General features: G+C 35.9%; 1 protein-coding gene across 6 annotated transcripts in view; it reads left to right on the top strand.

Moving 5' to 3' along the window:
* The window catches only part of LOC128029101 (cGMP-dependent 3',5'-cyclic phosphodiesterase-like), a 105,103-nt gene that overhangs the window by 24,747 nt on the left and 52,856 nt on the right, over positions 1 to 27,500 (top strand). For 3 of the 6 annotated variants that reach the window (XM_052616635.1, XM_052616636.1, XM_052616639.1), the window contains exon 2: positions 975 to 1,032. In XM_052616635.1, the coding sequence (XP_052472595.1) occupies positions 975 to 1,032 (58 nt within the window). Of the gene's footprint in view, positions 1 to 610; positions 791 to 974; positions 1,033 to 3,213; positions 3,295 to 27,500 lie in introns of those variants that run through there. The other 3 variants (XM_052616640.1, XM_052616641.1, XM_052616638.1) reach the window with 3 other exon arrangements.

Genomic DNA, 27,500 nt, shown 5'->3' with positions numbered 1-27,500 from the left:
CAGAAAACCGTCTGATGAGACGCTCACATGATCTCCGGGATGTCAGCGCATGATCCTGGTCATCATGAAGGTCACAGAGCAGTTCTTCATCAGTTTATCAGCACCTTTGATCAATACTCATTGTGTGATCACTTTCTCTGATTCATGACAGATAAAAGTCAGAAAGATGAACAGGAGAAACACTACAAATGCACAAAGCCCTTTTATCTTGCTCATCTCTTCTTAATCTGTATTTTTGTAAATAAATAGATCTTTGACTTAACAATAGTTGCTTTTTCAAAAATAAATTAATAGATTTCATGCCCGTAAAAAAAAAAGTCTTCTGACAATGGTGACATCATTCATTGAATCGCCTTTACTTAAAAAAAAAAAAAAATTTATTATTTAAGCAATTAATAAACATCTGTTTATCAATCAAAATGACACATAGCTTTCTGGTGATTTCTTTAAAATAATGCGACAAATTACATAGAAATGTTGGTGTTAAATTTGAATTCAATTTATACATATATATAAATAGACTGAGAGAAACATGGAGGATTTTAGGACCCTGATGAGCATCAAATCAGAAACTTCACCAGTCGAGAGAGATAGAGAGAGAGAGAGAGAGAAGAGCGACTGTGCTGTGTGTGTGCTGTCAGTGTGTTCCCTGCTGAGGGCTCGAGCGCACACCTCTGTGAGACACGACACGAGTGTGTGTGTGTGTGTATGTGTGTGTGAGTGTGAGTGAGCTGTGACACACAGGAGGGAATGACATGAACGCTCATGAGAGGAAGCGAGGAAAAGACCTGTAAGCACTTGCTGCTGCTGCATGTCTCTCTCTCACACACACACACACACGGGACAGGAGAAAGTGAAGCTTCAGAACTGTGTGTGTGTGTGTGTGTGAGAGAGAGACAGAGTTCATCTAGAGTTGGACAGAAGTGGACCGACGGATGCTGCAGCACGTTCTGATGCTTGTGTTTGTGTTTCAGACGCGGACAGCAAGTGTTTCTGAGAGCCGACGACACACCTGCCCTGCCCTCCCTACAGGTATCTATCTATCTATCTATCTATCTATCTATCTATCTATCTATCTATCTGACACTGTTGACACAGTTGTGCTTGAATTCAAGGTTGTTTTCTTTCTTTAGAGGAAAGACTTGAGGAATAATAGTCAGACAAGCAATGAATGATTGACAGAGGAAATCATGTGTGTGTGTGTGTGTTTGTGACCTCACTGACGCTCAATTAATATCAGCACACTTTCCAATGTCACCTCATAAACACACGTAGACAAAGACAATGTCACGCACACCATGTTGAGCCTGTGTGTGTGTGTGTGTGTGTGTGTGTGTGTGTGTGTGCTGTAGGTGTATACAAGAGGGAAAACCAGTTTAGGCAGCGCTGGTATTCAACCAATCAGCTTAAATGACAATCTAACCTGTAGAACACACACACACACACACACACACACACACACACACACACTCGCTCACAGCCTGCGCTCTGGGTTTCCGTTCCTCACGCACTTTATAAAGTAAATCTTTCAAATCCTGAATTAACTGCAAAGAATCCCTTATATGGACACTGAGGGAGAGAGAGACAGATACTGAAGATCTGTGTGTGTGTGTGTGTGTGTGTGAGTGACTCTTCTTTCATTCTCTGACTGGTTTGTTCAGTTTCTCTTTGCAGTAAGCTTGTATATGTAACATGAGGTAATGCATCCGTTTGCATAAACAGAGAATAATCATGCAGCATTTATTCATCTTGCTTAATGTCAACTGTTAAAAACGCTGTTAGTTTATACTGCATGCATGTAAAAAACAATTTTTTATACGTATGAATGAACAGATGAATACATGCTGTGACTGGTTTGTTCATAGTAATCTTCTGTGTTTGTGAAGTAATTATAATTATAAGTGTGTTTTTCTCATTTTAAGCTATGAATGAGATCACGGCTGGTGTGTTTCATGTCTTTTAAATGTGTGTGTGTGTGTGTGTGTGTGTGCGGTCGTGTTTTGAATGTGTGCGATGTCTCGTGCAAAATTCCCATTCAGTCTTAATTGAGCAAACAGACGCAGTCATGAATACATGATGATGATGTTTTCAGGTGAAAAGGCAGCGGTCAAAAGCAAGCATACGTCATTCCTTCATTAAACATAAACCTGTCCATCCGTCTGTCTGTCTGTCTGTCTCTGTCTGTCCATCCGTCTGTCTGTCTCTCTCTGTTTGTCTGTCCATCCGTCTGTCTGTCTGTCTGTCTCTCTCTGTTTGTCTGTCCATCCGTCTGTCTGTCTGTCTGTCTCTCTCTCTGTCTGTCCATCCGTCTGTCTGTCTGTCTGTCTGTCTCTCTCTCTGTCTGTCCATCCGTCTGTCTGTCTGTCTGTCTCTGTCTGTCCATCCGTCTGTCTGTCTCTCTCTGTTTGTCTGTCCATCCGTCTGTCTGTCTGTCTCTCTCTGTCTGTCCATCCGTCTGTCTGTCTGTCTGTCTGTCTCTCTCTGTCTGTCTGTCTCTCCGTCCATCTGTCTCTCTGTCTCTCTCTCTGTCTGTCCATCCGTCTGTCCATCTGTCTGTCTGTCTGTCTGTCTGTCTGTCTCTCTCTCTGTCTGTCTGTCTGTCTGTCTCTCTCTGTCTGTCTGTCTCTCTGTCTGTCTCTCTCTCTGTCTGTCCATCCGTCTGTCTGTCCATCCGTCTGTCTGTCCATCCGTCTGTCTGTCTGTCTGTCTATCTTTCCGTCTCTCTGTCTGTCCATCTGTCGGAGCAGAAGAGACTTCTTTAAAACATAAAAAATCTTAATGACCCAGTGTAGTAAACGGAGAGATTTTTTGGTTATTATTAAAGCATGTCAGGTGTGATAGATCAGTGTTTGCTCTCAGGAGGTGGTTTGGGTTTGTTGTGTCCGGTGTCACATGTGACCAGCTGTGTGCCTCACCCTGAAGCTCCAGACAATATGAGAGGTTAATCTACTGTCAGAAACACACACACACACACACACAGCGCAGATGTGCTGCATTTGCATCTTAACAGAGACAGAAAGTGAGAATGAGACGAGAACTGCTGCTGTCAGCTGTCTCTCTCTGTGTGTGTGTGTGTGTGTGTGTGTGACAGCTGCGTTTAAAGAGGCGTCCTCTGAGGTCTCTTTTCGTTTGGTCTCTCGCCCTTTACTCTGGTTCAGTGGTGGCGCAAGTCTCTCTCTCTCTCTGCATCACGCTGTTCTTCTCATTTAACAGCGCTGAGTGTGTATCAGAGCGCCAGAGAAACCAATGCAGCGGCACGCTCAGCTCAGAGACACACACCGCGATGCAGTACAGGTATGACACTCTATCACACACACACACACACACACACACACATCTCTGCTTCAGTAGTTTTCTTCGAGGTGTGTGTCTCTGATCATGCGTCCATTTGTATGTCATGTTTTTCATGTCTGTAGATCAGAAGCGGTCTAATTAACTCATTAACCTTGTGAGATCTGGCTCCGCCCACTGTCACCACACCCTCGTTAAGAGCTGACACTGATTATACAGAGATTATAAAGATTGTATTTCTATTTAAATGTCATTAATGAAAGTGAGAGACCAGAGAGGTGAATTTGCATCACGACTGACCTTCATCACTCTTCGTCTTCCTCTCTCTCACTCGTTCCTCATCTCGTCTCACTCTGTTTTCTGCTCGTCAGTTGTCTTAGTTCAGAGATTGTGTAATACGAACAAACGCACACACAGCAAAATGTCACTCATTCTTTTGGTGGAGATCAATACACCGATTCATTCTGTGTGTGTGTGCAGTTGAGATTTGTTATATGTTTATTATTTTATGTGAGTTCTCACCAAAGATGCTTTTATTTGATCAAAAATATAGCATAAAATAGTATAATATTATTCTAATGTAAATCATCTGTTTTCTGTGTGAATCTGTGTTAAAGTGTAATGTGTTTCTGTGATGCTCCGCTGTATTTTCAGCATCATTCCTCCAGTCTTCAGTGTCACATGATCTTCAGAAATCAGAATAATATGATGATTTACTGCTCAAGAAACATGAAGATTATTATCAACGTTGAACAGAAAGTTCAAAAGAACAGCATTTATTTGCTATTGAAATCTATTGGAACATTATAAATGTCTTTACTGTCACTTTTGATCAGTTTAATGCCTCTTTATTTATCTCGAGCAGTAAACGATCACATTATTCTGATTTCTGAAGATCATGTGACACTGAAGCCTGGATGAATGATGCTTTGCTGAGTCGCTGTAAAACACAAACACAGACTTTGCATATTAGTAATTTGCATATTAGATGAGCAGGTGATTCTTCATCTTTGTTTTTTCAGTTTTTCTGTCCATCTGTGAGTAGCAGGAAGACTTTAAATGACCCAGAAACAGCAGCCACAAAACACACACACACAGGCACTGAAAGATTTGTCTAGTAAGCGAATGTGTGTCTTTCCACTATTGTTCTGATCATAAATCTCATTATACACAGAGAGAGAGAGAGAAAGAGAGAGAGAGAGAGAGACCAAAGGAGGAGCAGATGATGTGGGAAAGGTTCTTCATCATCACCTTTTGCTCTTGTTTTTCATCATGTTATTTCTGCCGGCTCCGTCTCAGACCTTCATATCCTCCGCGGTTTCGTCCGTATCTCTCACGGGATGTAATTACTTGTTATTTTCCCTCGTTCTTCCTTTCTCTGGCCGTTGATAAAGCGCAGTATCGGCACGCTCTGTCGCTCTCTGAGCGTCTGTGGTGCTCGATCTGAACGTCCTTCAGCCTGCAGCAGATGCGATCGTGTGTGTGTTCAGTCCTGTTGCATCTCGATTCCTTCGTCACCTCTCAGCTGTAATGTAATTACTGTGATGACTCATTGCTCTATCAACTGTGTGCATTGCTAATTATACATTGAACTGTTGCATAAAGCATGTCCTGTACATGCATCTGAGTCTGTAGTGCATCTGCACAGCAAAACCTAAATGTTCTTAGTATTTTTGTGTGGTTATCTGAACTATTGAAGGGCTGATGTGCAGCTTGTTGTGCAGTTTGCACAGACGTGTGGATGATTGAATCAAAGGAGCAGATAGATCAGTGTGGGTTATTGATGTTGGCTGTGTTTGGACAAGCTCTTGTTGTCTGATTATTCAGCAGATGGTTTCTGATCCGCAGTGGCATTTTCTGGCATTGATGTGGATCATTTCTGTATCTGTTCATCAGGCCGTGTGTGTGTGTGTGTGTGTGTGCATTTTCTCATTTTCACTTAGTTTAACTTGATATGCTAAAACAGATTCAACTAATAAACTAATAAAAACTAATAAACATGACAAGAACACAATTTAGAATCACCAAAGCTTTAACTAAAATGAACATGAAAGCAGAAAACATTCAAATATTCAAAGTAGTAACAAAAACTATAATAGTGTCTCAGTGAGACTAAAATAACACTATATATGACATATTACGAAATATAGGATTATGGAATTATAATGAACTAATATTTTTTTATTTATTAAAATATGTATTTTTTAAAAAGTTTTTCTTAAAATTTAATATATTTTTTTAAATATATAAAAAATATATACTAATATTATATAATAAGAAATTACAAATATTTTTGTATTATTTGAAATATAGTTGAAAATATATATTCTTGCTGTATACCATGGAAAGAAATGTGATGTAGAAACTATTTTCACTCAAAAAAAATTGCTAGTAGATTTCACAAAAAAATACAGAGAAACGGCAAGGGAGACTGAATTAAACACGATATTTTGAAGCAAAGAACTGAAATAGTATTTTCTTGTAAAATATAGACCAATAATCTGTTTATTTACAGCTTCAGAAAATATGATCACGGTATACAAAAGAGGACAAAATGAAAGATACGATCAGAGGAAGATGGTGTGTGTGTGTGTGTGTGTTTGTGGGACAGAGAAAGCGTTCGACTGGTTTTCTTTGATTCATTGCTTTAATTCTGTGTGTTTCTGCAGTGCCTTGTTTGTGTTGCTGATTATGAACACAGTTTTGCAAACTCTCTTGTGTTTTGTGGTCAGTATCATGTTATCTCTGGATAATGACTATGGTTCACCACAGTTCTCTCTCTCTGTGTGTGTGTGTGTGTGTGTGTGATCATGATCATTAAGCAGTTTCACAAAACCAGTAATTTTTGTATCTTTTATATATTTTTATTTCTTAATCACACACCTGCTCATTACTAGATGATTTCTATAAGTGGTTCTTGCTGTGAACACAATCATCATTTCTGATTTCTTCAATTCAACCGCTTATTTTATTTGCATTGAATTCTAAATCTAAATTCGAAATTCTAAAAGTTATGCTTTGATTTAAATAATTAATTATATACACACAAACATACAAAATTAGTTTAAGATGCATTACATATAAAGGCTTCAACCAAAATTTTCAAATTGTGTGTCTGTCTGTGTGTGTATTTAATTTAATTTAATTTAATTTAATTTAATTTAATTTAATTTAATTTAATTTAATTTAATTTAATTTAATATTAGACTAGTTCATGTTCATATTTCTTAAATTAATTTCTGATGTTTAATCTCTGTTTTTTCTTTGTCTCCTTGAACTAAAAAAACTTGTTGTATTAATGTTGTGTGTGTGTGTGCGGTCTGTGGTTGTTCTGTTGTATATTTTGCTTTTTGTACTTGAAGGAACAAAGGAAGGAAAAAGCAGCTTTTAAAATCTTGTTATTCATTAATTCGACAGATCGCTCTTAATCAAACCTCCATTCAGACGAGAAAGAGAAGTACAGAAAGTCAGTGCAAGTCAAGGTGAACAGCTTTCAAAATGAACCGATTTCTAGGCAGTGACTATATTGTTTTTCAAAAGGTGTACATTTGAAGCCATAAACAGATTATTTCATGCACAGACCTTGACGTTCCAGCGAACTCTCGTTCTAAGTTTTGGCAGGAGATGCAGTGGTTGGTTTAACTCTCAGGTGAAGACGTGAATCTGGAGACGTCAGACAAGGGTGTTTCCATACTCTCTGGCACGCACGCTAAAATGAACAAAAGCCACGCAGGACCTCACTCCGAAAAACAAGCAGGGATATAAACACAGAACAATAATCCAGCAGCAGCAGGAGGAAGTCTGGAGTACATGAACAAGCAGCTCAGATCCTTCCTGGGCTTCTGACTGAACCAGAGCCTTCATCAGATCTAGATCTCAGCAGCAGTGTGTGTGTGTTTACTGAGAAGTTACTGGAACACCGCTGCTCTTATTTATGTAGATCTCTTAGAGCAGAACTCACATCAGCATTCATCACCAATGATTCAGTCGAGCATTTGTTAGGACGCTATGGTAAACCAGTGGGGCCAATTAAAATGATGCCTTCAGGATTAAAAAATCAGGAGTTCAAACATGTGATGTCATTTAGACTTTCATGATCCTGCATGCTGAATATCAATCTTTGAATACCTTGGTGAAAACTACTTTGCTGGGTTAAGAATTTATACCAGTACTGAATCAGTGAAGTGTTTTGGTTGTGGGAAGTATGGTCATGCAAATCTGGTGTGTTCAATGAACGATGAGGCTTGTACTAATGTGATTGAGTTTAATGCTTCTACAGAACAATTGCCTTTAAATAATAAAGGCAAAAAACAAAACATCCTGGATCAACATTACTGTCCAAAAATATAGACTTAACCCAATCTCTAACCCTAAACCTAACCCTAGCCATAATTTATTCTTAAAATCAGTGTGAAATGATAGCTGATTATAACAAGGGTGTAGAAACACCTACCCCAATCTTAAGCCTAAATAGAAATTTCCTGTAAAGTTATCCCTCAATTCTGATTGGTTGATTGGAAAATTGTTCCAGGATCAACGTGGATGCTTATAGATAGAATAAGCGTTTTGTGGCATTTTCTCCTGATAAAACCAAAAATAACTTTAAATTACACTCTCAGTTTTGATCGTACAGATAAGAGCAATACATCAATCGAATCTGTAAAAGGACTACTTTTATTTGTATACACACATAATAACAATACAACTTATGCATTTACAAACTTATAAAAAGCTAATTTTCTGTGATAAAGTAATGGTATGTTTGGACAAATTGGGTTTTCTTTTTTTATGTATTTGTCCAAATTAGGGATGTCAAATTTCGATTATTTCCATGATCGATCGTCGTTTAAATTAACGATCAATTAATCGATTAATCGTTAACCATAATACTGCAAAATGCGTCTATTGCAGGCACGCAGTCAGCGGTATGACAGGATGTGCAAAAGCCACACACACACACAAAACGCTTTCTCACTTGAATTAAAGAGGTTTTAGTCTGAATAAAATGCTAGTAGCAGGATTATAAAATGAATAGATGCGATTATGATCATTTGATAAAATGAAGAGAGCGCGCCATACTTTTGAGGTCATTTTACTTTGTTGACAGTTTCCAGTCCCGCACGGAGAACGCTGAACGCGCATCTTGAAATGGTTTTGTGGTGCTCGTTGTTGTATTTTAAAGCACAATTGCAATATTTTCAACTGACATTATTGTATAAAATTATCCGAAATGTGGAGCGCGTGTGACTGCGCTGCACATTAAGTGAACTACATCGGCGCTGCTGCACCAAAACACAGTTGCTCACATTAATTTGATCCTGCTGGATTCTGTCCTAGAAAATGTCAGATTTTTTAAAATCCGGCATACAGCGCATTAGATCGTGACAGTGCATGCGTGCACACGAGGATGAGCGAGCGCGGCTTTGGCTAGATTTATTTGGAGGTTATTGCTCATGTCTCATTCGGCACAAATCGAAATGTTTCCATATTCGCAATGTATTCGAATGTTAAACTATTATTTATAATGTAAACTAGGCTTGTACTTAACACGCATTCGCATATAGACGGAAAAGATGATCCTCTTCATATGAGCAAAAACGTCCTTGGCATAACAGCAGAGTGGACCGGTATAATACGGTCTATTTAAACTGAATGCTCCAGGAATGTGTCGGTCACAGCGCCTATTAATCGCTGTTTTGAATCCAGCAATTATTTATTTAGAAATGATAAGATCTGATTATGACAACTGTGGTATAAAAGTTTTGTTTATTAGAGGAATAATAGGTTAACTGGAAAATGTTAGATCGCGACCAAGCTTTTGGACCCCATAGTCTTCATTTACGCGGCTTTGTTCTGGTTTGCCGGTTGGTCACGAATTTCCACAAATTCAGTATATTTAGGCATTGTTTCTTTTCCTAAATCTTCATAGTCTAACCCTCTAATTTCCCAGGTTTATTTTATTATCTTTCGCTTTTAATAACTGTTTTCGCATCTCTTACTGTGGTAAACATGGGAAGGGAAATTAAAGATTTCATGAATTAAGAATTCGTTCGATTTATTAATTTGTTCCCTTATTTCACTTAAATCATGGGTTATTTAGGGAACAAAATTAATGAAACATGGACAATTGCCACATTAATAATTCGTAGGAATGAATTAACAAGTTGTAGGAATGAATAGACTACCTGTCCTGTCACTGTGTCCCGCAGCCCTGCAAAGCGCACGATATAAAACAGTTATCTGATGAAATGATTAGTAACTACATTTCTATTGCATTTAATGTTGAAGAACTTTTATGTTGTTTCTATTTTAATGTACTTTAAAGTTTAAATCACATTAAAAGCTTAATTTGTACATTGTGAATGAATGATCCCTTACGAAAAATAACCATGGTTAAAGTTTTACTTTAACCATAGTAAAACTGTAGTAACCCATGTTTTTTTGGCGTGTTGACTACCATTTGTATAACCACAGATTTACTACAAATACCATGGTTAAACTATGGTTAATTTAGCAAAACCATGGTTAATTTTTGATTACCATGGTTTAACTATAGTAACCATGGTTTTTTGGTTTTATTTGTAGTAAAACCATGGTTAATTTTCATAAGGGATGATGCTTTTATATATCGTCACCGTCACTCACAGCCGCTCGCACGTGTTGAGTGCGCATGAGCTGCACGCAGCCCAACATTGAATCGGTTAACCGACCATCGATAGCCTTAATCGATTGCATCTCTTATCGACAATTAATCGATCATCGATTAATCGTTGACATCCCTAGTCCAAATGTTGGACACAAGTGTAATATATTTAAAAAAAAATAGGTCTGGTGCTTTGTCACAGTGCCCACAGAATAATATTGTGATGGTATTCAATTCAAGTTTATTTGTATAGCGCTTTTTACAATACAAATCGTTACAAAGCAACTTTACAGAAAATTATATTTCTACAATATTTAGTAGTAGCTTATAAGTGGTGACTGTCAGTTTGTGCACGTATGACAGGATTTGTAGAAAAAATAATACAAGACGTAGTCAGCCAGACGATGAACATTATTAACATTATTAATAGTTAATAATTATTATATAATGCAGTCACACTTGTAGCAATATTGGTTAGTTCAGTTTGTTGATTCAGGGTAGGAGGAGGTGATTTTAACCTCACTATAAACCCTGATATCTATAGAAATCATGATAAACCTCATCTAAGTTCTGCAGAAATGTAAAAAATGCAATGGATTATCATGATTCTGTTGATTTATGGAGACACCATTTTCTGAGCGCTGGGAAATCACCTGGTCTAGACGGTCTTTCAGTGGAATTTTATCGTATTATCTTGAATTTGATTGGGGAGGACTTGTATGCAGTCTTTCTGGAAACTTCGACTGAGCTGTCGGAGTGCAGTTGATTGCACACCGCTAAAAAAAAAAAAAAATTTTTAAAAATTAGTGACCTGTGTCACTGATATGTGTTGATTTTAAAATTAAAAGACTTAATAGACTTAAAAAAATACGACAAATGTAATCCATCAAGATCAGTCATTTACTGTCCCTAAATGTATCATTTTTGATAATCATTTAGAGACATTATTACAGTTTCACAAAAACACAAACTGGATGGACATTGGATTTCTTTTCTTGGATCAGGAAAAAGCTTTCGATAAGGTGGACCATCATTATTTGTTTAAGCCTTGGAAGCATTTGGTACACACTTTATTTCTCTTGTCAAGCTTCTGTACAGTGACATTTACAGTTTGCTACGGATTAATGTGCCGTTAACTTGGCCTTTCCCTGTGACCAGAGGAATAAGAGATGGAAATATTTACATCTTTCAAGAAGATGTGCACTATGGGATTTCAGAACCTTTGTTTTTTACTTCCTTTATAAAACTAGCATCCAGTTTGTTTTGCTTTATTAAACAATGTTTAAGTGCTGGGGTCAGTAAAGTGATGGATTTAATAGATTTGACACAATTTCAGTGGTGAACTGGGCTGTTAAAATCTCTGAGAACTGTGGATAGGATAATCAAGTGCTCTAAAGATGCCTTTCCTTCTGCATTAATCTCCTTCATAAATTCAACATAAATTATGTGCATAGTCCAAGTCTCCTTCTCCATGTTTAGAGTATCTCTGTGGCAAAATTACAGCGCCCCATGCTGGTCTGGCATGTAATCTACATCATTTTGTGTGGATACAGATATTTCTTGAGACGAGGGGAAAAAAGATTGCATGGGGAAAGCTCTTGCTTTGTGTGGACGTAGTGATGTGGAGATCTTCAGTGGAGGGTACTTTATTGTGCTATAGCCTCAAATAGTTTTGTTTTTTCAAATTTAATAAGATTGTTTTAATGTGTCCATTCTGTAACTGTTTTTCCCATGTCTTTTGAATGTCCCTTTATTCGTAACACTTGATAAATTGATTATAAAATTGAGGTTTTCGTACAACGATATTTTGTTTATTTTAGGATATCAATATAGAAGGTTGTGGCAACAGTAATGAGTTGTTGCAAATTGTCTAATTGGCCAAGCTAAGCTACCCATTTTGTAATTTTAAATCCTTAAATTGTTTTGAATAAAAGGGTTTTAAAAGTCTCTCTCTCTCTCTCTCTCTCTCTCATATAAAAGCTGTAGTTTAAGAGCTGTGGGGTTCAGCGGCTCATTAAAAAATCTGTCTGTATCGTCCGCTGAGATTTATGCACCGCTAAAATACATTAGCAGAAAGTAATCACCTCTGCGTTACACAGGTCCAGTAGCTCATGTATGACGCTTAATATAGCATTTCACAGTGTGTGTGTGTGTGTGTGTTAAACGTGCTGTTCTGATTCTGAGAAGTTTACAAATGTACCTGAGAGAGCAGAATTGGACTGAAATGCATTTGATACTAAACTGTAAAGATTTTGTGCAGGATTTACTTAAAAAAATTTTTTTTTAGAAATGGCTAATTCCACAAATAATTGCAAAAAATAAATAATAACACAAATAAATAAAATAAATAAAACAGTAGTGAGGTAGTGAAGTAGAAAAAACTCAAATAGCATTTTCTTCTAAAAAATACTTTACTCCAAATAATCTTTCTTTTAGTTACAACTTCAAAAAATATTTTTTATAGACTTTAATAGATATTTTATAGATTTTACACAGATAATGCTTAAAGGAAATATTTAGGAAGGTGTTTATGAAGATTTTGGAATGTGTTGTGGAATCTTGTAAATTGCATTTCTTGTGTTGTTTATAGCCTCGTTGTTGATCTGACTTGAAGAAATAAACAAACCTGATATATATCACTGTTCTTAATGGGTTTATACTGATTGTCTTTTACTGCGATGAGATTGTCAAGGTGTTTGATTGCTAGGGTGTTCTGAATGGTTTCTAGGGTGTTCTTTGTAGTCTCACAAACGCTGTACTCATACTGTACACACAACTTTAAAACTAAGTGTATGAGGTTTGAGAACTTCACTTCCAGCACTAGTACTAGTCAACTGATTGAGTTTGTGTGTGAGTGAATTATAACACACGCACACACACACACACAGGGGAAAGACAAGGAGAGAGAAAGGACGATGAGGGAACTGGAGAGATGGAGAGAGTTTAAAATAAAATGGGTTATTAAGAGAGGGATGATTATGTCATCTGATCTCTACAAGGACACAAACTCATTCCCCCGCCCTATCCTCTCTCTCTCTCTCTCTCTCTCTCTGTCTCACTCTCTCTTTCTCTCTCTCTCTCTGTTTCTGTACTCAGTGTAATATCTGTAGAAAGTAACTGTTGTGTTGAACCTCCGGCAATGAGCTGCTCAATGGAGCTTCTTTCACAGACCAGCGATTAATGCTGCTGTGAGGGTTTCTCTCTCGCTCTCGCTCTCTCTCTCTCTGTGTTTGTGTGTGTGTGTGTGTGTGTGTGTATTTTTACTCCTTTCCCCTTTGGCTCTGTTTCTCCCGGCAGTGGATCTGTACAGCAATCTTTAACACAGCATGAAGAAACACAGTGAAATCCAGTTGCATGACTGCTTATGTCCGTCACTGCGGGAACAGCTGTGTGTGTGTGTGTGTGTGTGTGTGTGAGAGAGAGAGATAGAGACATTTATAACTTGCTGAAACTCACAAACCTGTCAAGACTAAGAACAGGACATGTTTCACAAAAAAATAAAATTATATATATATATACCATAGAATAAGCATACTTTTAAACCTAAAATAAAATTTATATATATGTATGACAGTTACGCTTTGTAATACAAAAATGATTAGCCATTTATTAATTTATTTTAATTATTATTTTTACATGATGTTTATTGTAGGTCCTACAGATTTAATGACAATGAAAATATAAGAAGAACCATGATTGAGAATAATGAGAATAAAAAAATAAACTTAAAAGTACAATATCTGGATGCAACACAGAAATGCGAGTTTATTGGATTAATGAGAATTTTGGGATAAATACGCTTAATTGCTTTGAAAATAATGTCATGATGCATTTTTATTTTTTTTATTTTTATGTATGTATATATATATATATATATATATATATATGTATATATATATATATATATATATATATATATATATATATATATATATATATATATATATATATATATATATATATATATATACAGTACAGAGCAAAAGTTTGGACACACCTTCTCATTCAAAGAATTTTCTTTATTTTCATGACTATGAAAATTGTAGATTCACACTGAAGGCATCGAAACTATGAATTAACACATGTGGAATTATATATGGAATTATATACAACTGAAAATATGTCATATTGTAGGTTCTTCAAAGTAGCCACCTTTAGCTTTGATTACTGTTTGCACACTCTTGGCTTTCTCTTGATGAGCTTCAAGAGGTTGTCACCTGAAATGGTCTTCCAACAGTCTTGAAGGAGTTCCCAGAGAGATGCTTAGCACTTGTTGGCCCTTTTGCCTTCTGTCTGCGGTCCAGCTCACCCCTAAACCATCTGGATTGGGTTCAGGTCCGGTGACTGTGGAGGCCAGGTCATCTGGCACAGCACCCCATCACTCTATATACATTATTTGCACTTGTCTGGAAGAGGACATGTTATGAAGCAAAACAATTTTAAGTTTGGAACCATTGTTAATTCTTTAGTTCTAGTAATTTTTAATGTTACTTCCCTCATTCTAGACTCATCATTATTGATGCTGGCAATCGGAAAAACCCGTTGAGCGCTTGATGTGTGTGAAATTAGGTGTAATGTAGTTTGACACCCTGCAGTAGTTTTGTGTTTCTCATGTGATAGCATGCAATGAGAGGTTTGAATCCACGTCTCGCTCAGGGGCTGTTCTTCTCTCTATGACTTTAATAATGTCTGTCCCCGCTTCACAATCTCCTCCATCATCTGCTCAAGTCTGACTCAGGACGGGACGCTCAATTAAAGCATCAGTGCTGAGCTCTATCAGTTCTGCTCTTATCTCCCGTCACACCCCAGACGCCCGGCTGATGCATGATGTCACAGCAATTTAATTAGATGTTGGCATGTTTTTATTTCATTTTATTTTATTTTTTAACTGGTGGAACTAGTAGAGTTATTTTAGTAACATGTAGATTTCAGTTAATGTTTATTTTATTTCAAGCTATAATTTTCTTTATGGTTTTAGTTTTAGTTGGCTGTTATAACCCTGGCTATGAGACAAACTATAACTGTAGTGTGTGTGTGTGTGTGTGTGTGTGTAAGATTAATGGACTGTTCTTTTCTCTGAATTTAAGACGAGTCTCTGACCGTAATAGACCATAATTATGAAAAACTAAACACTAGTAGGTCAATAATGTACGACTGTGTGTAAGTGTGTGTGAATGTGTGTACTTTGAATCTGTGTGTGTGTGTGTGTTTGAGAAATGTAATCATAGAGTGTAAAAGATTAGTCAATACACACCCACCTGTTTCTTACACACACACACACACACTCACCTCAGCGAGGGCTCAGATTGAATTAGTTGTCATGTAACCATGTAAACCCCTTTGCTAATGTAGACGAGGCCCTTTTTATTACACAGATTCTCTGTTTCTCATTTTAATTATCACTAGATGGAGGTTATTAATGGAGGCGTGTGTTTGACACTTCTGTGTTTGAGCGAGAGGATATATGTTTCAAACCCTGTGAGATGCAGTGACTTCAGTCACAGTGTGTGTGTGTGTGTGTGTGTCCAGAGAAAAATATAGTTGCTTAGATGTTGCTCAAAGCTTTTGAGACTTAAAGAAATATTCCAGATTCAGTTGAGTCGACAGCATTTGTGACATAATGTTGGATTAGTTAAAAGACTAATCATTTCTCATTTTCTTAAAAAGAAAAGAAATAAAGAAAAGCTATTGTTCTTTACATTAAATAATATTGGCATATTGTTTATGTTTTGAGACTATATTATTGAAATACAAATAGACAATACAGACAAAACCATTTTGTTTTTCTTGTGCATTAGTAAATTTTGAAACTTTGGGTTGTTTTGCTTTATAGTGCTAAGAAAATATATTAAAACAAAATTTTTAGTTTTATTGCTATCTATATTATGAAGGTTTTTACTGAAAGGTTTGTTCATAAATCATTCTCATGATTTTTATTATTGCACTTTACCTATTGACTCTTTAGATTTAAATCAAAATATATATCTCTTCAAAGGCTGCTCTGTTAAAATTAGTTTTTTCTCCACTTCAGCAGCACTGACAAACACTAAAACTTAGAGATTTGTTCCTCTCTATATTCTGAAGGTTTTTACTGTGGGGTTTGTTCATATATCATTCACACCGATTTATACAACAACATTATATTCCTAAAAACATGAAAAAAAATCATATTTTTAAAGTTTCTGAGTTTGTTTCTCCACTTCAGTAAGACTTAAATACACCAAAACTTAGAGTCTCACTCCTATCTATATTCTGAAGATTTTTACTGTGGGGTTTGTTCATATATCATTCACACCATTTTATACAACATTATGTTGCCTAAAAACATGCCGAAAATGCATATTTTTAAAGGCTCTGAGCTTGTTTCTCCACTTCAGTGAGAATTAAATACACCAAAACTTAGAGTTTTACTCCTATCTGTATTCTGAAGGTTTGTTCAGAAGGATTTGTTGACATGTCATTCACACTCATTTACATAACAATTTTATTCCTGAAAACATGACCAGACGGTATTATTTTTTCTGCCTGTTGACAGTATTTTCTAATTAATGAAATTATAGCAAGAGAATTCAAAATTTCTTTAATATGTCAACAAAATCAAACAAGAATTTTGAACACGGATTAATGCATTTACTTTCTGGAAATGTTTTAAGTTAGCACATACTTCTTATGATTAATGCCTTTTTCATAGAACAAGCGAGAGTCGTTTTTCTTCATATTTTGCACAAATGTCTGAAAAAACCTGAGTTTCAGATCTCAAATTGTACTTTAAAAAGCAAAAGTCTGTAAGTAAAATGTTCAGTAGGATCTCAAACAGTTTTCATCAAATTCCCCACATTCATTTTATATCTCTGTACTCTTACTGTATGACAGCTATTGACTCTGTTCAATTTAGAATAACTTAAAGAGAAACATCTGAGACCAAGCTGATGCTTATATTAGATTTCACATTTCTGCAGGAATTATGATGTGGTTTTTATGATTGGCCCTGATCCTGGTGTGTTGGGGTTGATCTAATTGCTTTCATTGGAGAATTTTAAGCGATCTCTTTTTTATGTTTTGTCTTTGGTGTCGGTGTGTGTTGCTGCATGATGGCGTTTTTGCCTCGTTGGCAGTCTTTGAGGTGTCGACCCACAAAAAACTAATTTTAGAGTGAATCAGCAGCATAAAAGGGAAGTGAGTTTGAGCTGAATGTGCATCGGTTGTGTGAGCGCTGAAGGAAGACTCCTCTTCTCCTGGAGTTCTTTGGGAAACATCTGCGTTTCTCTGATGACCAGAACTCCACACGGAGACGACGCTTTAATTACCGGCTTCATCCATGACGCCATCGTTGCCATGGTGACTTTGATCCGTGTGTTAGCGGAGATGCCGTCAGTGATGGCACACACCGGAATTTAATTCATGAGACGGCTGTCTTTTGATTTCTTTCATAAGAAAAGAGATTTTTTTCTATACGTGTGTTTCTGAATGGAGAAAAGAGGGTCGAATGCATGTGCAGGAACGCTTTACTGGATCCGAGCTGGAGCTTAACCTCACTTATTTCCTCTCTGTTTCTTACCCAAATATTATTCAGCCATTTAAGATGAAACCGTAGAAGCTGAGCTCTTGAAATATCATGTGTTTCCGAAATGCACTTAGTGGTGTTTGTTAAGACCACAATTGCTGCTCATGGTTCGTGTTGGAGAAACTTAAATCGTGGGTCTTGTTGAGGGGAGAGACTTACTGGACAGAAAACTTACACAACTGTTCAAACGTTTGGGGTCAGTGAGCTTTCGTTTATCAAGTTACGTTAAAGTTACATTTCATATATTTCCTGAGACAGTGACATGACATACTGCCAAGTTTGGTGACCCATAATCAGAATTCGTGCTATGCATTTAACCCATCCAAAGTGCACACACACACACACACCGTGAGTTCGAATCTCTAACCATTATGCCACGACTTATCCTTGAACTTCTTTGAACTTTCTGTTCATCTGTGAATCCTGAAAAATAAAATGCATCACAGAAATATTGTGCAGCACAACTGTGTTCAACACTGATAATAATCAGAAATGTTTCTTGAGCAGTAAATCATCATATTATTCTGATTTCTGAAGATCATGTGACACTGAAGACTGGAGGAATGATGCTGAAAATACAGCGGAGCATCACAGAAATACATTACACTTTAACACAGATTCACACAGAAAACAGATGTTTACATTAGGACAATATTTCATAATTTTTACTGTATTTTTGATCAGATAAAGGCAGAAAAGAGACTTCTTTCTACACAAGTGTGCCCGAGTTGTATCTAGAGACTAGAATAGCTTATGGTTGAACTCTTTTGACTCAGACTTAGCAATGCCCTTGTAACACTGTGCAGCACTTAGCACCCAATAGCAGCGCTCTGGTAAGCATCCTCAGGTCTGTGGGATCATGACACTCGCGTGATCTTCAGTTGTGAGTGTCTTTGGTCTGATGGAGTTTCCCGCCTGCATGTTTGGATGTGAGGTCAGGTGGAGGTCGGCACTTGTGTTTGCATCAGGCGGTTTAAAGGGCAGCTAAAACTGGGTCCTGATTTAACGGTCCTAATGTGTCGGAGGTTCTGGGTAATGAGGTCCTGATGAGGCTTATCTGATTGAGTTTGTAACAAGCTCTCTCTCTCTCTCTCTCTCTCTCTCTGTCTCTCTCTATCTCTCTCTCTCTCTCTCTCTCTCTGTTTCTGTGATTTTGATGGAATCCACTCTAGAGATGGTCGATCTCAGTCAGATGAGTCAGTTGTGTGTTTTTCTGCTCGTAATGTTCTTGTTCCTCCAGCATTCTGTCCCCATCGAGACCCGACGAATAAAAGACGACGCAAACAACTCAATCACTCTCTTTCTCTCGTGTGTTTTTTTGTGTAAAGACGAGGAATAAACAGCGTTAACGCCGCAGGTTTTATCCGGCGGGTGATAATGGAGGGCTCTCTCTCAGGCAAGTTTGTTTTCTCTGAAGAGCTCTTGACTGGCAAACTAAATCACCGGTGAAAATGTCAGCGCTCTCCGGATGCTTTCACTGGATTGCAGTCTGATAAACAGTGTTTTTATCAACGCCGGACAGATTAAAAGGCTTTTCTGTGCTTTTTAAAAGTGTTTTTAAGTTTTTTTTATCTTCATGACTCATGGCATTGCTGCCGCCGTTACCATGGCAAACATCTAACTGCATCGTTACCGTAGAGACAGCAGCGTGTGTGTGTGTGTGTGTGTGTGTGTGTGTGTGTGGTTAGAGCTGGCGTCTGTGAACTAACATGCCATATGCAAGTGTATTATTTGTTTAAAAACCAATGCATGACAGAAAGCAGCAATGATAATCTGACCCTCACATGCAAAATTTAAAATGTGTATAATTTGGCATCAGACCTTCGTAACGAATTATGGGTTTTTTATTAAGTTTATTTAATTGTTTGATTTGGTTTTATATTATTATTATTATTAATATTTAGTTCTGGGGAATTAGACTCCTGATGTTAATCATGAAAACATGATTCAGAAGAATTATGATTCCTAAGCAGTTTTGTAAAGAATAGTGTAGACATGATGTCTGTATATCTATAGGAAAAACTGCTAAATCATTTCTTAAATTTCATGCATTAAAATTTTCGCTTTTATGACTAGTTATATTTTCTCAGTTGTGGCAAAATGTGGCATTTTTTTATTGTGTTTTTTAAAGAAAGACACAGCAGTGTTTAAAATAGCTTTTGGAGTCAGAATTCAGAAAACACTTTTTGAGCAGTTTAAAGGTGTGTGTGTGTGTGTGTGTGTGTGTGTGTGTCAGAGAGAGAGATATATGTGTGCGTGCGTGTACCGTACCAATTAAAACGTAAAAATGTGGAAATACCATTGAAACTTACAAAATAGTGAATGCCAATTTTAAAAAAATTGCAAAAAAGCAGCTGAAAACTGACACTTTAGTTCTACTTTGTGTGTGTAATTTGATAAAAGTGTTTAATTACAGCTTATATCTGTAATGTTTTTCCATTTCTGTTTACCTGTTATTATTTCTGCATCTCTTTTTTCTTGGGTGTGATAATGGTTTTATTGGAGGTTTTCACACAAACACTAGTCAATGAGCAGTGACTCCACACACACACACACACACACACACACACACACTCAGCATGTTCTCCATCTGGAGCGTTGGACCATTTCATAGACAAACACAAGAAAGCAGGAGAAGTATTGAGGGTGTGTGAAGCATGTGAAACAGATCAGACAGAGACGTTGGAGATGTTTCATGGTCGTCTGATTTCACAGCAGCAGATGGACCGATGTCAACGAGACCAACCTGTGTGACAATAACAGGAACGCTGCTGTCGCTGTCGTCATCTCCACACGCGCCTTTCTGCTATTTCACCAAAGTGACTTGAGTCCAGTTCGTTGTAGTGGTTTAGTTGAGTTTATCTGATGAGTTCTGGTGAAACTCTAGTTTACACTTCAGTCCTGATCATGTGCACCTTTCATCAATGTAGCCATTTATCGTTGTAAATTAACACTTCAAAAAAAAAAAAAAAACAAAAAAAAAACAATGCAAATGGCAATTAAACCTTAAAATTTCTGGTGCTCAGGACCTTATTAAAACTTACAAAAAACTGCAAACGCCAATTAAAACAAACAACAACAACAAAATCACAAATACCAAATAAAACTTTACAAAACTTGTAAACACCAACTAAAACTTACACATTTTTTAAAAAACCAATTAAAGCTTATAAAAATGTAAAAATCTATTAAAACTTACATAATTTTAAAAATCAGTTAAAACTTACAAAAAATTTAAAAATTAATCAAAACTTACAAAAATTGCAAAAAATCTATTAAAATTTATACAAATGTCATGAACCAATTCAAACTTACAAAAATGGCAAACATCAATTCAAACTTATAAAAATGTAAAAATCTATTAAAACTTAAAAAAATTGCAAACACCAAAACAAATCTATAAAAATATAAAAAAAATAAATCTATAAAAATAAAAAAATTTAAAAAATCAATTAAAACTTAAAAAAATAAAAATGAAAGCTTATAAAAATGTACAAACGAGGCTGGTTTAGACTATTTCTTTCAGCAAAGACACTGTGAATTGTTTTTTTGTTTAAGTTGTAGGTTAAAATTATTGGAGTACATTTTACAAGGGAATACTATTTCAGTCATCCTGCTTAAAATTTTCACATCTAATTTGCCATTTCTTTGTAATTATTTGTGTAATTATTTTAACTGTAATGCATTCAAATGTTTCTCATATTAATGAAGCTGTTGAATGTTCAGCACAGTCCTTAAATGCTGTTTAGGTAAAGTGAGCGAGTGTTGTTTCTCAGAGTATCTCTGCAGGAATCTTTCATTTCCCTGCGGCCGAAGCTCAGAGATTGCGCTTCTATCCACCTGTCATCTTCTCGTTACCGCGGCGACAGGCTCCCTGGTGATGGTTGCCGGGCTGCTTGTGGAGATTTGCTGCGCGGTCGAGATGCATTTCTCCGGTCACCACGGGAACGGAGCCGGATGTGGCAGCACATGCGTGTGTGTGTGTGTGTGTGTGTGTGAATCACATGCAGTGCGTGTTGGAATGTCACTGGGATGTGTTTTACATCAGTGATTTTTAATTGCTTCTGGACTCAGATTTAATATTTGACATCAAAGGAGCGTCAGTACCAGAATCAAGTGCAGAACTCATTATGTTTGGCCTTAAAATCAAGCACTGAATGCATTATTGTAATTAATATTTTATTATTATTACAACTAAATATTCAACAGGTTGCTCTGGATAGTTTCTAAATGTTATATATGTAAACTATATTTAGACTCACTTGATGGAAATCTGTTTTCAATGTAGTCTGGTTTAGTGTAGAATGAAATTAAAATTTTATTAAATAGTTTAATCTCTCATTTAATGTTTTTTTTTAGCAGTTATCAGATTAATTTGTGCTGAAATGCAAACGTAAGACACATTTCTGAGTCATGTTAGGATATTTACTTTTAGTACTTTTGTCTCGTTTTCGTTTTCAATTACTATATTGAAAAAACTAATTGAAAAATATTCTATACATAAAGAAATGAAAACATCTAAAAATGGTTTGAAATAATTTTATTCCTCAGTATTTTCTAGTATAAATATTAAAACATTCTTAAAACAAGATACAAACACTTCAGATGGAAATAATATTTTAAGTAGCGTTTTTTTTTTTTTAAGTATTGAAATTAAGTAAGTTTATGCTTAAAACAACAAACACACACACACACATATTTCTTGATTTATCCATGAGGACACTTACTTTTGATAATTCTTTTAAGAAAACTATACCCAATATCAGTTATTTTGGTATAATTTATAGTTTTTATTAATATTATGATAAAATTTTTTATATTTTCTGTTTTAGTTAAAATGTAAACTTTTAAGCAATTTTTTTTCTTTAAAAATTTTAGAGATTTATATATATATATATATATATATATATATATATATATATATATATATATATATATTTTATTTCAAGCGATACATTTTTTTAAGGTTTTTATTTTCATTTTGAGACTATAAAACTATAATAACGTACTTAAAATATGTCATTAATCTTTCTTAGGAAGTAAATGTATCTTGATTTAAGGATGTTTAGATATTTTTAATTGAAAATAAGACAAAATACTGAGGAAGAATATAATTTAAAATCATTATCTTACGTTTTAGTTTCCTAACAGGTAAACTCTTTTTGCCTTTTCTTTAAGTTTTTTTCCTTGTTGAACTTTGTCCATATCTGTCCCTGAAGTGAATCTTGATTTTGATCGGACCTGCTCTATAAAATCCCTAAACCGTTCCATGCGCTCTTGTCTGGAGTGGGAACATTTATTCACACTCAGATTTACGCCGACAGTGTCACGGCGCTCGCATATGAACACACCACAGAGTCGTAATCACGAGTGCGAAACTCACTATTTTCTTTAAGCTCAGAGTTTCCATGACACGTTTGTTGCTGACGGTAATTTTTGGGGTGATTCAGCTCTTCAAATTATGTTGCCAACAAATGACTCGAGACTCAAGGGTCGAGAGATGCTGATTTACAACACAATAAAGTTTACAGAGGGAGAGTGTGTTATTTTATATACGATTATAATTTGTAAATATTTTAAATAATAGTTTTTTTTGGTTTTCAATTAAATGTAAGACTTTTTAGTAGCCTAATAAAAAAATTGGTATATATTTCAATACATTTTTGATATTTTTTTTTTTTATATTTTGTTAGTTTAATATTTTTATTTTATAAAGGTTTAGGAATTTAGCTATTTTTATTATTATTTTTAAATATATTTTCAGTATGTAGTTTAAAAGAAATATTAGTTTTAGTTATTTTACTACTTTTTTACTTTTATTTAGCTTATTTTTTATAAGATATTTAGTATATTTCCTACTGTAAATTATCAAAACTTAATGTTTGATTAGTAATATGCATTGCTAAGAACTTCATCTGAACAACTTCAAAGATGATTTTCTCAATATTTAGATTTTTTTGCTCCCTCAGATTCCAGATTTTTTAATATTGTCCTCCGAACAAACCAGACATCAATGAAAATCTCCTTTATTCACCTTTCAGATGATGTATCTCAAATTTTACACTTAAGGCTGATTTTGTGCTCCAGGGACACATAACAAATATAACTACAAAAAATAATAGAATTAAACATGAAATTTACATGAAAATCTGACTTACTGAAAAGCATTCTTCAAAAAAAAATATATATAACAATATTTCTGCAGTATATGATCATGCATCTGATGTAATCTGATGCAAATATTCATGCAACATTAACATCTAAATCATTTCTGCTGTTGTTTATTCCTGTATACGGTTCGGTTTGTGAAAGTTGAGCATGTTTGATTGTTGGGCTGTTTTGGTGTCTGTTGATGTGTGATTCCACTGGAGATGATGCTTAATAAGGAAACATGTGAGAGCGCTTAGGGCTGTAATCTCAAAGTGTTTTTAGCTCAAACTGGGCTTCATGGAGCATCTCTCGGCTCCCCCTGCAGACTTCAGCACAGAAAGAGTGAACCCAGGAAGTTTGTTCTTCTGTGGCAAAGACAGAAAGCAAAGTTTATCTTCTTCCTCCCGTTGGCTGAATGAAAAGGGAGCAGAAGTTCCTGCTGTCTTCCTCCGTCATCGATCTTGTGTAGCGGGCTCTAGTCTCTCTAGCCGCGTTTCCACCGCAGGAACTTTACCCAGGAACTAGGGACTTGGTCCGGTACTCATAGACAGTAAAAGAAATGGACACAGCGACCCCATTGGAACTAAATTGAGACAAATGAAGCCCAGTTTTAGCGTTTTTTAGCACTTCCGTTTCTGACGCGCAGACTCAAACGAAGCTTGACGACGTCAGCAACCTGTCTGACAGATGTAAATGTTCTAGTAGCTGAGCGTGAAAACTGCCATCGTTAATCTTTGCAGAGACGGCGAGCTTGAGCGGGGAGTTCTTTGTCGTGAGTGAGCAGGAGTAAGTATTCTGATTAATTATTTTGTATAGCATTTTAAAATGTAACGCCAGTACGCCATATTAAGTTAATTGCCTGCGAGCTTCTCCACCTGTCTGTACGGTAATGCGACAGAGAGCCGAGTGGTTATGACGCAATCGTTAGCCTATTTTTTACAAAAACTGTTTATACGGGGCCATAATGTAACATAGAAGGTAATGGAGCCCTTTATACATTGTCGTGTATCTTTAGAAATAAATAATGGACAAACAGAGTCTTTAAACGCCTCAGATGTAAAGTTATTCGCTGTCAAAGTGACGCCAAAATGAATGGGAGTCAATGGGAATGCTAACGCAAGTGAAGTTCTGCTACAAGATGGCAGCCCCCACCCGACTTCAACTTCCGGTCGAGTTCCTTGCCCCTTGCCGGTACTTGGTGTGTTTCCACCGCAGGAACCAGGAACTAAATAAAAGTTCCGGGTAAAAAAATGCCCCCCAGAAAGTCCCTGCTGGCGAGGTGGTACTTTTTTAAAGTTCAGGAACTTTCGGGGGCGGGACTTTGGCGCTAAACATCCTGATTGGTTGAGTTGACGCAGCATTGGTTGAGTTCAACCACCATTTATTCGGATCAACATTTTCAAAATATTACTGTTATTGTGTCATGAAATGTAATTTTAAAAGTATTTCAGGCGAGAATGTAGTTGTTTAAAACTCAAATCTGTTGTTTATTTATAAAGACAGCGCCTATTTAAAAATGTGTTTCGCCGATCTCTGAGACGGTGAGCTCCACACGATCAGCGAGAGCTCAGTGATCATCTATCCGCCCAGAGGCAGCCTCACCTTGGATAGACCTTCTGATATGTGCCGCTGGCTCTGATGTGTCTTTAGTGGTTAAACATAACATATAATTCAGCTGCGGGGTAAATCTAACAGGTTTTCTTTGGTCTGTATTCAATTTATCTATATGTTAAAATGAAAATAAAAAAGGCAAGTCTATATAATATTTCGTTTCATTGTAATGGCTGTATATACACATATCCCTGAACTAAGTACATTTCTGCAGCTGTTATTATGCTTAAATGAAAACCAAAGGAGGCAGTGGTATTTTATATCCCATTTCGTTTTATTGTAAATAGGAAAATTGCAGTAGCCAAGACGAGCTGACTGAAGTTATCAAGTACGCTGCTGTTTATAGATTTACCGGACTTGCGTCGTCGCGGACATCACACTCCCAAGTCGAATGCACAAAGTCTGAACTAACTACCGAGGATGCACGTCCAAAATCAGCGTACTTTAAAAAAAAAAAAAAAAATCAGCAGTACTTTGTATTGAGAAACGCGCGCAGACCTACGTCACCAGTCTATTTGCCTAATCTACCCGGTACTTTACACCGCGGTGGAAACGCAGAAAGCAACAGGTCTGGGGGGAAAAAAGTTCCTGGGAAAAAAAGTTCCTGGTAAAAATGTTCCGGGTAATTTCGGTGGAAACGCGGCATCTGAGAGAACACCAAGGTTCTTCACGGTTCTAAACACTTTGGCATTTCATTAGAAGTTCTTCTTTTTTATGTAATGCACTAAAATAACTAAAACTGAAGTAAAGTTAATAAATACTATATAGACATGCATAGTATATATAGAGAAAAAAAATAGAATAATAAAAGACAAAAATAATAGAATATTAAAAATGACAAAAAACACACAAACAAAATATCTTTAAAATATAAAATACTTCAAAAAGCTATATAATTTTAATATAAATATTTTGTAATATTAATATAGCACCTTTAATTTGTAAAGTAAAAAATATATTTAAAAAATGGTGTAAAAACTATTTTCTCACGATTAATTACAAAGAAACTGCAAATGAAACATTGAATTAAACACAATTTTAGATTAGAACGACTGAAACAAAATATTTAAAAAAATCACATTGTATAGACATTTATAAAGCAGTAACTATAACTATATTTTAATCTGTACCAGTGTTGTTTTAGTGTTATTTATATACTTTTATAGTATTTATTATACTTATTATAGTGTATATAACATATTTTATCTTAGATTTATTTAATGTTTTCAGTATTCATTTAGATTTTTGATGAAATGGTAGAAATTCTAAAATAGTTAATATTTAGCTTAATTTTTATTTCAGTTTTAGTAATCTTACTAAAACGTATTTATTTCACTTACTTGACAAGTTTGAATATTTATAATATTTATATTTTAGGTAATTTTTTTTAGTCAACGAAAACTAATTTAAGTGCTTTATAAAATTTTTTTAGATATATTTATCTTTGTTTTTATTTCAGACATGAACAATAGCATTCGTCTGAAATCGTCTGTTTCTGCTGTCGTTCAGGCTTCAGGAAATCTTGAGGTCTCTTCCTTTCCTTCCTTCAGAAAACTGCTGAAAAGCATTTATTCTGTCGTTTCCCTTTATGCCGTGCTAATGTTATCTTCTGGCTCTCTAGCGCAGCTTTAGACAGGCTCTATCGAAATAAAAGCTGTTGTTTTACTGTTGTACCTGGAGTCTTTTGGCACGGTTTAAAGCCCCATCCATCAGTGGAGGAATCCTCTTTCTGCCGTCTTGATTATATGATATCGTCTGTCATATTCTGTGTTTCCTCCAGTCTTTGTGAAGGTGATGCACGTCTCTGTGTGTGAATGTGCTGTTATTTGCATGAGGGATGGCTGCAGTCCTTTGCGTGCAGTATTTCTAGAGTCAAGGGTCAGATCGCTTGAATATGGAGGAGTTTATTTACATAGAATGTCATTTCTGCTGGAATATTGAATGAAAGATTTGCATAGCGAGGATGGGATGTAAAGTGCCGTCTGGAGTCTCGAAAGCACCTGAGAACAACAGAGACTGGCACCTGCAAATATATGAACGTCTGCTTTTCTTTTTTTGACCTTGCAAAGGATTATGGGAAATGTAGTGAATGCAGTTCACTCCTTTAAATCATAATTAGTTTCATAACTCCATCATTGTGGTGGTGTGTGTTTGTCCTGTTAATGTGGGAAGTGTTGTTAACTAATCAGGGATATTGTATTTAACTAAAACTGAAACCATTAAAAAATTTAAAATAAAAAG

This window comes from Carassius gibelio, chromosome A15, assembly GCF_023724105.1.
Source record: "Carassius gibelio isolate Cgi1373 ecotype wild population from Czech Republic chromosome A15, carGib1.2-hapl.c, whole genome shotgun sequence".
NCBI classification, from domain to species: Eukaryota; Metazoa; Chordata; class Actinopteri; order Cypriniformes; family Cyprinidae; genus Carassius; species Carassius gibelio.
Note: the sequence above shows the minus strand (reverse complement) of the source record. Positions and strands in the feature narration are given on the sequence as shown.